Source organism: Hevea brasiliensis, chromosome 7, assembly GCF_030052815.1.
Source record: "Hevea brasiliensis isolate MT/VB/25A 57/8 chromosome 7, ASM3005281v1, whole genome shotgun sequence".
Classification (NCBI taxonomy): domain Eukaryota; kingdom Viridiplantae; phylum Streptophyta; class Magnoliopsida; order Malpighiales; family Euphorbiaceae; genus Hevea; species Hevea brasiliensis.
This window is the reverse complement of record NC_079499.1, coordinates 94,454,625-94,467,425: the sequence shown is the minus strand read 5'-3', so window position 1 is coordinate 94,467,425 and position 12,801 is coordinate 94,454,625. Positions and strand designations below refer to the sequence as shown.

The window sequence follows — 12,801 nt, the reverse complement described above, 5'->3', positions numbered from 1 at the left end:
GTTATTTGCTGAGCAAATTTTCTTTTCTTTTCTTAAAACTCAAAATATCGGATAAATATTGCACATAATAATTTAATTTTATAAATATTTGTATAAAAATTATTAAATTTTAATTTTTTTATAAAATTTATGAAATTTTATAAAAAAATTTATAAAAATTATTGTGTTAAAAAATTAATAATTTTTAAGTTAATCTATTGATCTGTCAATTATTTTATAAATAAAATTATATAACTAATAATTATTGGTAGAGAAAAAGCAGGGAAAGGAAAGAGTTAGATGCGTTTTATATATATTTTTTTTAAATTATTAAAATAATGTAAATTTATTTATAAAATAATTGATAAGTCAATAAATTAACTTAAAAATCTTTAATTTTGTTATCATAATTATTTTTATAAAATCAAATTAAAATTCAGTCAGTTTTATTAAAAAAAATAGAAATTTAGTGACTTTTATGAAAATAATTATAAAATTATGTGACAACGTGTGATAATTACCCTAAAATAACAGCTATCAAATTACAATATGGGGATACTTAGGGTCTGTGTGGTAATATTACCCTTTTAATAGTCGTTAACTGTTCTAATAATTATTAGTTATGAAATATTAACGGTTAGTGATTAGCTGTTTACATAGTTATTTAAAGTAGAAGTGTTGGATAAAAATAACAGTTATACTATCTTTTAAATGTAAAAATAATGATATTATCTTTTTAACTCTAGTCAAAATACCTCTCAATCTTTAAAGTTAAGAGAATAACATTTTATGAATTACTATCTCAATTTCTAAATACTAGTATAAATACTATGTCACTGAATAGTATAAATAAAAAGAGATAATATTTTGAGTATAATTAAAGTACTAAACGTTACCTTATTTTTTTTTAAATGTGAAAGTAAATATTTTATTATTTAAAAATAAAGAAAAAATAATATTTTAATTATTTTTATCAGAAAAAAGGAATCTAATTGAGCTTAAAACAGAAAATTATGAATTTATTGGAAAAAAAAAACATTTTTAAATTTAATTGGACATTTTAATAAAGGGTAAAATGAAGTTTATCCTTGGAGTCAATATATTAATTATAGTTGGTCAAGCAAAGAACCTAACCATTTTTGCTTTCTTTGTTTTTGGAATCCATCTACATGTGTTTCAGCAATCCCTTGAAGAGCAAATTAAATGTTAAATGAACTTGGCAATCTTTGACTGCAATGCAATTAGTCTAAAATCATCAAATCAAGGACTCCTCAATCCATATTAATGCAACCCATTAATCATTGCTTGGTGGATTTTTGGCTAAACAATCATTGAATTAAAAGCACTAAGCTTGATTTTGGATTCAAAGGTTGATGGGGCGTCAATTTTTCTTCTTTAAATAAAGATAGGATAATTGTTAAGGGGATAAAAAGAAAGGATAAATTATGATTTAGTCCTTAAGATTTAATAAAATTTACAACTTGATCATTCTATTTTTAAAATCAAGTAATTTAATTTTAAAAATTTGATAAAATTTATAATTTAGTTCCTACCGTTAAAATTTAAGTTAAGTTATGCCTTTAGCTCTATTTTTAATCTGAAAATAATTTAGTATCTGAGATTTTATTTTATTAACAATTTAGTTATTGAGATTTGGTTAAACCTATAAATTAGTCCCTGTAGTTTTAAAATCAAGCAATTTAGTCATTAACATTTTAATAAATCTATAAGTTAGTTATTACCATTGGAATTATAGTTAATTTCTCATTAAATTTAATAAAAATATTAAAATATTTTTAACTTTATTTTCTATATAAAAATAATTTAGTACTTGAAGTTTTATTTTAATTACAATTTACGTCCATATTCATATATTTTTTTTATGTATAACAATATAATATAATATATTAAAATATATATATGTGTCAATTTGTAAAATATATAGATGGCTTTGTCATTAATCAAAATTTTAAGGACCTTAAAGTAATTATCCATATTTTAATAATTGAAATTTAAAATTTTTAATTTAATGGAGCCAACGTTTTAAAAGCATAATGACCAAATTATTAATAAAATAAAACCTCAGGATTAAATTATTAAGAAAATAAAATTTTAGGGACAAAATTATTTTCAGATTAAAAATAAAAATAAGAATATTTTAATTATTTTTATTAAAATTAACAGTAACTTAATGAAATTCTAATAGTATATATTAAATTATAAATTTTATTAAATTTTACAAACTAATTATTTATTAAATTATAGGTTTTATCAAATCTTAAGATCTAAATTGTAATTTACAAAACAATTATCAAGTGTAATCAATTGCATATGTGCAAAGAAATTTTTTTTTTTTGCTTTAAGAAGCATTATTATTATTATTATTATTATTATTATTATTATTATTATTATTATTAGAAATAAAAGCTGGAAAGTGGTAATCATGGTTGAAGCAGAAAATTTGCAGCTGAAACATTGTTTATAATATTGTTTTACCTATTATTATAAAAGAGCAATGATAATAATCATTATATGGGTTAAAAAAAATGATAAATTTAGCGCAGAATCTACAAACAAGCATACAATTAACGCATGAAATTCATATGTTAAAAGGAACAGGTAACAATTGCATGATTATTAATTTATCAAGCAAGTTGAAAAAAAATTCAGCTGAACTAGATCAAACCCATTTGCCATTTGGATAAGTAAATTTAGGGGTGTAGCCTGCTCTGGTGAATCTGAAATTCACATATTGTTTCACAAGTGCCCCAGGCCACCACTCCATGGGCTACAACTTCCAGCTTTTTCCCCAATGGATGGCTTCATGGGCTCCTAATATTATTGCTTTATTGTATATTGGGTCTTGTTTCATAGTTTCATGGGCCTTTTTAGCTATTTGTATATCCTGATGGACTTGCTCCTATGCCACATCATTGCATATTGGGCCTCCCTGCAAGAATATTATCATTGTTAAAATAAATAAATAAATAAAGCTTTGAGTCAAAGAATTCCCCTAAAACATATTTAATTAAAGAATAATCTATGCAATTAGAGCTTTTGTTAAACTAATTATTCAATTAATGATACCCATAAAAGCTTTCCAACGTATATTAGAATGATCAAATTAAATAGATTTTATTGGTCAAGGCCTATGTAAAGTGAGACCTAACATACCCTCAAGTGTCACCGTGCTTATCACTTGAGGTCCAAATCTGCTTTATAGGCCCACAAAGAGAAATTCTTCACGTGAAGGACATGTAGTGGCGTGGATCTCACGCCAGCTTATTAAAAAAAAAAAAAAAGAGAGAATTCTTTGACTTTGTTTAACGCTTTTTGTTTTTATATTTTAAAAACCCCTTAAACGATATTGGGAAATTTTATTATTTTGAATTAAATTACTTTTTTATCCCTATATTATACCATAATTTACATTTAAATTCTTATATTTAAAAAAAATCTCTAATATTGATTGCTTTATACTCTTTAGTTTCTATTTTCACTTTTATCAAGGAATTAAAAGGTGATAATGAGAAATAAAAGTATTATTAATAATAAAACTTTAGATATTAAAGTGTTTATAATGATACAATTTAAGGATGAAATAGTATTTTACATTAAAGGTATTAAAATATTTTTACTCTTTAAATTTTAAATATATAATAAAATTAAAATTTATAATTTATTTAAAATATAAGGACTAAGGTTCTGTTTGTTTCTTGAATTCTTTTTTTAATTTTCTAACTTTTAGATATTTAAAATTTTAATTAATGAATAATATTTTTTTATCAATTAAAAAATTAAATTATTTTTTTAATTTTAAAAATTTTATTAAAATATAAATATATATATTTATATATATGTATAATATAAATATAAATTATTAATTTAATTTTATAATGAAATAATTAAAAATATTTGCATAAAAATATTTATATCAAAAATAATTTTTATAAAAAATATTTTACATAATAAATTATTTCTTACAAAATAAATAAAATTTAAATTTTAATTATGATATGATATAAGAATGGAAAATAATTTATTCTATTATTTTTAATAAAATAAATTAATTATTTACTAAAAATAATTGTTATTATTATTATAATAAAAATAACAAAATATCCCTTTCATTTCCATTGTCCAATGGGACGGCTCGGATCTTCCAAATTCCATCAAATCTCTGACTTTCACGGCAAGGTCAGTTTTGGAATTAAATAAAAAGAAGCGATATAAAGCATATGAGAGAAATTTCACTCTCTGCCTCTCTATTTCGCTTCGAGACTGTTCTTGAGAGAGAAAGAGAGGGGAAAAAGAAAACAGCTCTAGAGAGAGAAACTGCAAAATTACAGAGATAGAGCAATGTCTGGAGGTATCGCGCGTGGTCGTCTTACTGAGGAGCGAAAGGCTTGGCGCAAAAATCATCCCCATGTCCGTACACTTCTCTATAGATGTTTAATCCTTGGGCGTTTGATTTTCTTTTTTCTATGATTTTTTTCCCTTTTGCTGTTCTATTTTCTTTATTATGTTGCTTTCTTGAAAGTTTTATTGTTTTCCTTCATGTATTTGTTTGTGGTTGCTAATTTTTTTGTTGGTTTCGATTTTTAATTTTGGTGGGTTAGGGTTTTGTAGCGAAGCCGGAGACTCTGCCTGATGGGACGGTGAATTTGATGGTGTGGCATTGCACTATCCCTGGGAAACCTGGTGTAAGTACTAAATCCAAATTTTTGTACTAAATTTTGCTTTTTGGTGATCATATTGTTTGTTGATTACAAGCAACATGTGCTTAGAGTTGTTTTTTTTTTTTGAGAACATAATTTCCGCATAGGAGATGATGACCAAAGGAGTTGGAAATTACAATGTGTGTTTTGATATGAAAGATGTATGTGCTATATTAAGGGCAAAGATTAATGGAACTAGGTAATTGTAATGTGTTTTGTTGGTTATGTGATTATTCTGCTGCTACATGTTGAACCAATTTTATAAATTTTGGCATAATGATCGAATAGTATAGTGGTTTTTTGTTTGTCACTTTGGCTAAGAACAATTAGTCTTTAAATTTGGTTTGAATTATGAAAGGAATTTTCCTTTATGTTGTCCCCAACAGTTATTAAATATTTATGTATGTGATAGATACTCCTTTCAACACTCACCATGGGCATCATTTGAAACTTTGTCATAAGCCTTTTCTAGATTAATAACTAAAAATATATGGGAAGTGACAACAAACTTATCATATGAAAGTTTTGAGGAAAAAATTTGAAAGGGATGCAGATTTCTCTCCTTTGGTCGACTTCCTTGTTTGACATGATTGGACTTTTGAAAGTTGTTTTCATTTACGTTCGAAGGTGAATTTAGTATGATTAAAATATTTCCCAGTTCCATGTGTAACGTTGTAAACGTAAAACCTTTACTTTGTGACATCAAGTTTTTCATTTATTTCTTGTCTGAGGGTTGCACAACGATCATAAATGGTTGCGAGAATATTTGGCTGTGTTCTAATAGTGATCCAAGTGATGTCTTCTCCTTCAGTTGCCTGAGTGAATTTTTTTCTTGACATTTTTTAGGGTGTACTTGATGATATAGTCACTCTTCCTAGTAATGTACTATTCTGTATGAGGGATGGCAGGACAGTGTTGTTATGGCAAGCGGCGACACTTAGGCAATATGGTTCCCTATGGCCTTAGGTGAGAGGCAAGAGGCGAAGCGAGAGCTATTTTAAAGTGAGACGCCATAGCATATATATATATATATATATATATATATATATATATATATATATATATATATATATATATATCATACTTTTAACTAGTTTAACAAGTAAAATACCATATTGAAAAGGAAAAAAAAAAAATTATTTGTAGTGCAATATATGTATCAAATGATAAAAACGTTGAGGCGTCTTCTACTAACGACGTGCCACATCGGAGCCCGGATGTAGTGAGAAATATGCAAGGGTGTAGGGCATTCATCGAAAGCGATGCGCCATGCCGGCACCCGGGTGTGGTGTTAAGTGAGTAAGGGTTCCCACATCATGGATGGGTGTGGGTAAAGAAGTTAGTCCATAGGATAGATAGTAGAACAGATAGTGGAACAGAACACAAGATAGACATAGAAAACAATAGAAGATATCATAAAGGGAGACCAATTAGGAAGTAACAGGATAGGAGGAGGATTAGAGTTGGTAATTGGAATGTTGGATCACTTACAGGAAAATTAATGGAGCTTGTGAATACCTTGGAAAGGAGAATGGTGAATATTGCTTGCATTCAGGAGACTAAATGGGTAGGAGAGAAAAGCAAAGAAGTGGGTAATTCAGGGTACAAACTGTGGTTTACCGGAAAGGAGAGAAATAAGAACGGAGTGGGCATGATCATAGACAGAATATTGATAGGCGCTGTAATAGCTGTGAAAAGAGTAGGGGATAGAATTATACTAGTAAAGTTAGTACTAGAAGGAAAAACAATAAATGTAGTAGTGCTTATGCTCCACAAATAGGATTAGATAGTGAGAGTAAACAAAGGTTTTGGGAAGATATGGATGATTTAATGCAAAGCATACCAAATGAAGAGAATATTTTCATTGGTGGAGATTTGAATGGACATGTAGGAAGTGATAGGCAAAGCTATGAGAATGTTCATGGAGGTTTTGGTTTTGACAGTCGAAATAAGGAGGGAAAAAGTATCCTGGATTTTGCTATGGCATACGGCCTAATACTAGCAAATACCTACTTTATAAAAAGAGAGTCACATTTAGTGACTTTCAAAAGTGGGCAACATAGAAGCCAAATCGACTTCCTCTTAACCAGGAAGACAAATAGAGCTCTATGCAAGGATTGCAAGGTCATTCTAGGAGAGGCTTTAACAAGTCAATATCGTTAGTGGTCTTAGATGTCAAGTTTAGGAACAATTTAAGTAAGGTCAGAAAAAATAGTGTAGCTCGAACAAAGTGGTGGGAGTTCAAAGGAGTAAAGCAAGTGAAGTTCAAAAATGAGCTTCTCGAGTCCGAAGCATGGAAGCTGAATATGGAGGCCAATGATATGTGGATACAGATGGCATCAAAAATTAGAGAAGTAGCTAGAAAAGTACTTGGAGAGTCTAAAGGACATGGACCACTCTCAAAGGAGAGATGGTGGTGGAATGAGGAAGTACAAAAGGCAGTGAAGAGAAAAAGAGAATGGTATAAGAAATTACCTAAATGCGATAATAATGAGGCATATGAACAGTACAAGATAGCAAAAAAATAGGCAAAAAAGACAGTTAGTCAAGCAAGAGCATAGGCCTTTGAAAAGTTGTATGAGAAACTTGGAACTCAAGAAGGGGAGAAAGATATTTATAGATTAGCAAGGAGGAGATAAAGGAAATGTCAAGATCTCAATCAAGTTAGGTGCATTAAAGATAAAGAAGGAAAAATGTTGGTAAAAGATGAGGACATTAAAGAAAGATGGAGAAATTATTTTAATGATCTCTTTAATAATAGTCAAAATGGTAATAGCGTGAATATAGACTATAGAACGACAAAAAAGAATGTGAATTATACGAGAAGGATTAGATCTTTAGAAGTAAAGGAAGCACTTAAGAGAATGAAAGAGGGTAAAGCCTGTGGACCCAATGGAATACTAATTGAAGTGTGGAAGTGTTTGGGAGATATGGGAGTGACCTAGTTAATTAAATTATTTAATAAGATTCTAAACTCAAAGAAAATGCCTGATGAATGTAGGAGTATTTTAGTACCTATTTTTAAAAATAAGGGAGACTTACAGAGTTGCTCGAACTATAGGGGAATTAAACTCATGAGCCATACTATGAAGTTGTGGGAGAGAGTTGTAGAGCATCGACTACGTTGTGATACTTCTATCTCCCTCAATCAATTTGGCTTCATGCCCGGTCGTTCAACTATGAAAGCGATCTTTCTTATTAGAAGCTTGATGGAGAAATATAAAGATGTGAAGAAAGATCTACACATGGTTTTTATTGATTTGGAGAAGGCTTATGATAGTGTTCCAAGAGATATCCTATGGAGTGTGTTAGAACAAAAGAGGGTATCTATTAGTCACATATAAGTGTTGAAAGATATGCATGAATGAGCAACTACTATTGTGCGCACAGTGGGAGGGGACACAAGAGATTTTCTGATCTCAATTGGATTACATCAAGGATCAGCTATGAGCCCGTACTTTTTTACATTAGTTTTAGATGAATTGACGAAACATACACAGGAGAGTATTCCTTGGTGCATGATGCTTGCGGATGATATTGTTCTGATAGATGAGACGCGAGAATGAGTCAATAGAAAGCTAAAGCTTTGGAGAAGTACTATAGAGTCAAAGGGCTTTAATTTAAGTAGAACGAAGACAGAATACATGCATTGCAAGTTCAGTGAAGGCCAAACTGGTGATAGGGAAGGAGTTAGTTTGGATGGAGTGGTACTGTCCCAAAGTAATCACTTTAAATATCTCGGCTTAGTCCTTCAAGTAGATGGGGGATGTGAGGGAAGATGTTAGTAATAGGATTAAAGCCGGATGGTTAAAGTGGAGACATGCCATGGGAGTTTTATGTGATCACAAGATTCCCAATAAGTTGAAAAGAAAATTTTACTGTACAACCATACGACCGGCTATGTTATATGGTAGTGAGTGTTGGGCATTGAAGGAGTCGTATGCGTCTAAGATAAGAGTTGCAGAGATGAGAATGTTAAGGTGGATGAGTGGCTATACTAGACTAGATAAAGTCCGTAATGAGAGTATTAGAGAAAAGGTAGGAGTGGTACCAATTGAGGATAAGTTGAGAGAAGGGAGATTGAGATGGTTTGGTCATGTGAAGCGTAGACATACGGATACTCCAGTTAGACAAGTAGAGCATATTAGGTTAGAGGATAGAAAGAAAAAAATGGATAGACCTAAATTGACTTGGAGAAGAGTAGTACAACATGATCTAGAAGCATTACAAATTTCTGAGGATTTAATCCAAAATCGTTTAGAGTGGAGAAAGCGAATCCATATAGCCGACCCCAAATTTTTTGGGATAAAGGCTTAGTTGAGTTGAGTTGAGTTGCGTTGCAGTGCAATATATGTAATATAAGAGAAATAGAAAACAAAAAATAATAAGGTTATAGAAAGGAACTCTTTAAGAGATAGGATTTATATGGGACAAGAATGGAATGTAATATTCTAGCTTAATCAGATCACTTGGCGGTATAATCCTTGATTTAGATGCTAATTTTTTTTAATCCCTTGTTAGCTGTATAATTCCTAATTTATTTCCCAATTTGTTGTAATCCCTAATTAGTTGTTTTTTTTCGTCATTTAGTGTGGTCTTCTTGGTGTATAAATTCTTCTTGTACCTATAACTAAAAAAAAAAAAAAAAAAAGAAAACAGTATAGTTTTTTTCCTAATCAGCTAGCCTAAGTTAGCGGGATTGCCTAAGACTTAGGAGAGGATTAAGTTATCAGTGGAGATTTAGTTCTTAATTTGTTGTATCCTGATGATGAAGAGCATTACATGAAGAAATTACTTTCTAATCTTTTGCTGTGTAAAAAAAAAAAAGGGGAGTAAACTTTACATGAAAAAGGCGTTACCTTGCGCTTGCCTCATGCAATCTAGGCGAGGCGCTAGAGGGTCGCCTCGCCCTGCCTATCGCCTCGGAGTGCCTTTAACAACACTGTGGAGGAGCTTGTTTTAAACAAAACAAAAGTGTTGTTTGTGCTGATTAGAGATACTGGAGTTTTATTTTTCTTAAATTGATTGCATTATGAGATGCGTCTGTTTATTAATTTCCTGGCTGTTGAAGCTTGTTTTGGTTGGATCTAAGAAAATAGGTCTATAGCAGTATAGTCAAGATTTTTGAATGTGTCTTGGTTGCAGTTAAACAATCTAACAACATATTGAGATGCACCTATTCATTTATTACTGGCATAGTGATCATGTTATTATTTTATGTTGCTATGATTATTGGTATGTGGCCTCCTCCAGTTGGTTGCTTAAGATGATAAACCTTAGAACAAGTTAGTCCAACCCTTGATTTGACTGTATCACTTTTTTAAAAACAGAATGTTGTTTTTTAATGATTTCTCTATTATTGGAGAGTGGAAATGGTTTGTTCATGCACTTCCATCTCCAGCATCTTCTTCTTTTTTCTTTTTTTTAATCTGTGAATTGTTTTCCCCCTTCCATTTGAAATAAAATGCTGTTCTTGTGAAATTTACCTTCATTGTTTGAAATTGCTATGACCTCTCTCTCTCTCTCTCAATTTCCAGCTTCTTAACCAGGAATTTGGGTTCTTTGAAATTTTTATAGCTTCATAGGGAGATTTGTCTCCATTTATTTTTTGGGGCAGTGGTGGATGTAAAAGAGGTTAAATTAGTTATTCATTGTGTTGATTTGGTCCTCATGATGATAATTGACTTTGATGGTAGTGACATACATAATGGCTACAAATTACGATATTTCTCACATCTTACATTTTCTGTTGGTAATTATTCCTCTATTTCTTTTAGGAAATGGATCTCTTCAAAAATCATAAAAGCAGATACTTGCTGAAAACTTAGTAGCTGCTTGACTGCTTCCTTCCTGAGTCACCTACACTGTTTGATAAGTTTATTGTCCCCACTATTTAATTTTTTTCACCTCTCTATTGCATGGCTTGGCTTATTCTGGTATTGTTGTGTATTCTGGTACAGTACTAATCTACCAATTTACCAAAAGACAAGAATTTGTACCTGACACTTTGCCTATTATAAACCACAATAATACCGTGGTACAGGAGGTAGTGCCCCTCTATAGGCACTCTATTAACTGATTCAATACTTCATTTTGCTGGGTAAAAAAAGAAAATAATGGAAAATCTGACAAGTAAAACTTGAATTTCTTCAGTTGTAATGTCGGGATTTAAGTTGAAGTTTGACTTGGAGAAATAGTTTCTGTCATGACTTTATTTTGTACTTCTGATCTCTCTCTCTCTCTCTCCTGTATTTTAGTATCCTCATATGCCTATGTTGCAAAGATAATACATGACTTTGCACATCCATTGTGTTACCTCCCTCTCTTACTTCACGTATATTTATGATAAGGTTTGTCTTCAAGGCATGTTTAGTTTGTTTTATTTGGTTATTTTTTTGATCTCTATTGGAAGATATCTCTTAATTGGTAAAGATGGATAAGAAGGATAAGAATAGCGGATATATCTTTACCTTGTAATTTATATATTTTCACATCAAATTGGATGGTTTGACTGTAACTTTTATGATATTGTAGACTGACTGGGAGGGTGGTTACTTTCCGCTTACACTCCACTTTAGTGAGGACTATCCTAGCAAGCCTCCCAAGTGTAAATTTCCTCAAGGTTTCTTCCATCCTAATGTCTACCCTTCTGGAACTGTTTGCCTGTCAATCCTTAATGAGGATAGTGTGAGTATCTGATGCTGCTTTTGGTGGATATTCTCCTTTCATTTATTTCCCCCCTGGGATGTGTTATGGGGGTCTATTTACTGCCAGGATCCTCAGCTTGCTTATGGTTTATGTAGGGGTGGAGACCAGCCATTACTGTGAAGCAAATTCTGGTGGGTATCCAGGACCTGCTGGACCAACCGAATCCTGCTGATCCTGCGCAAACTGAAGGTTATCATCTCTTTATCCAGGTATGCTGACCATGACCTCTAGTAAATATGCTGATTTCTCTATGGAATCCCACTATATTTGAAACAGCCTTTGTGCTTTTTAGGTCTCCATTTGTTTTATCATATGGAGGGGTCATTATTTTCTTGTAAACCAAGGCTTGAATATCAAAATTTCAGTTCTAAGTTTGGAAAATTGCAGAGTTATTACTTGCTTGTGTTTAGAGAAGACAAACAAGGGTAGAAGTTCTTCTGAAGAAAATTTATTGTCTTTGCATTTTAACCCTCCCTCCTTTGTAGGTTCAAATCTGGATAGCAACTTGATTGTGTTCTTTTATGGTATATGGATGTTGAAAAGACCTAACCTGATAAGTATAAGAAAACATGTGGCTGTGTGTGATAGTGGTGTTTGCATGTAAGGATTGATTATATTCTTGAGTTTTAGGAGTTGTTGGTTGTTTGAATGAAGGGGAGTCAAATGGAACTAATTGATCAGAGTTATTATTTTCACTTACTAGTCTAATGGGCATGAACTTGGTTTAAATGCAGGATGCTGTGGAGTACAAGAAAAGGGTACGCCAGCAAGCTAAGCAATACCCTCCGCTTGTCTAATGTGAAAACTTCTATATCTAGGAACTGCTGGTTCTTGGTAACCGTTAGTTGCCCTGCAAATGTGTAATGATAAACTAGCTTTGGCACTTGGTTGTTGTCAGTGGCTTTTTATGTGTGACTTCATGGTTAAACTGGCATTTTATAGCTCTACAGATTTGGTTAACCTTTGTTGATATGTTACAATATACCAGTCATTGGTGTTTATACCAGTTAAAATCTAACATTGAACTTTTTAAATTATATAGCAATTTCTTTGGTGTGATGGGAAATGATAATGCATTGGAAACTGTTTTTGCCATTATCTTCAAGAAATTGGATGATTTTGCCACAACGAAGTGCAGGTTTGGCGTGATAAGTCTTGAACTACCAAGTAAAGATGGCATCTTTCCCTTGAAATAGATGAGTTCGAGGACTTGTTTGGCATTTATGTTGTTTTTGCTTTTTTGATTTAATTGTCTGAGAAATTTATATAAATAAATATACTTATTTTTATTTTGTTTTGTTGCAATGTGATAAAATCATAAAAAGTTTTAAACTTTTTTGGTTGCATCTTTTTAAATTAAATAATAGAATTGAGAGTGGAAAATGAAATTGTCCTA

General features: G+C 31.0%; 1 protein-coding gene across 1 annotated transcript; it reads left to right on the top strand.

Moving 5' to 3' along the window:
* Positions 1–4,227: 4,227 nt before the first annotated feature.
* Positions 4,228–12,442, top strand: LOC110672432 (SUMO-conjugating enzyme SCE1). Its single transcript, XM_021835213.2, has 5 exons — positions 4,228–4,407; positions 4,599–4,682; positions 11,232–11,384; positions 11,501–11,614; positions 12,140–12,442. The coding sequence occupies exons 1-5, from the start codon at positions 4,339–4,341 to the stop codon at positions 12,200–12,202; spliced, it is 483 nt and encodes a 160-aa protein (XP_021690905.1). The 5' UTR covers positions 4,228–4,338; the 3' UTR covers positions 12,203–12,442.
* Positions 12,443–12,801: the final 359 nt, after the last annotated feature.

What these genes read in the sequence shown, in the direction of transcription:
- LOC110672432 (XM_021835213.2), top strand. Translation starts at nt 4,339, where the DNA reads ATGTCTGGAGGTATCGCGCGTGGTCGTCTTACTGAGGAGCGAAAGGCT. An exon ending in GGCGCAAAAATCATCCCCAT is followed by an intron (nt 4,408 to 4,598) that starts GTCCGTACACTT and finishes TTGGTGGGTTAG; the next exon opens with GGTTTTGTAGCGAAGCCGGA. An exon ending in CTATCCCTGGGAAACCTGGT is followed by an intron (nt 4,683 to 11,231) that starts GTAAGTACTAAA and finishes ATGATATTGTAG; the next exon opens with ACTGACTGGGAGGGTGGTTA.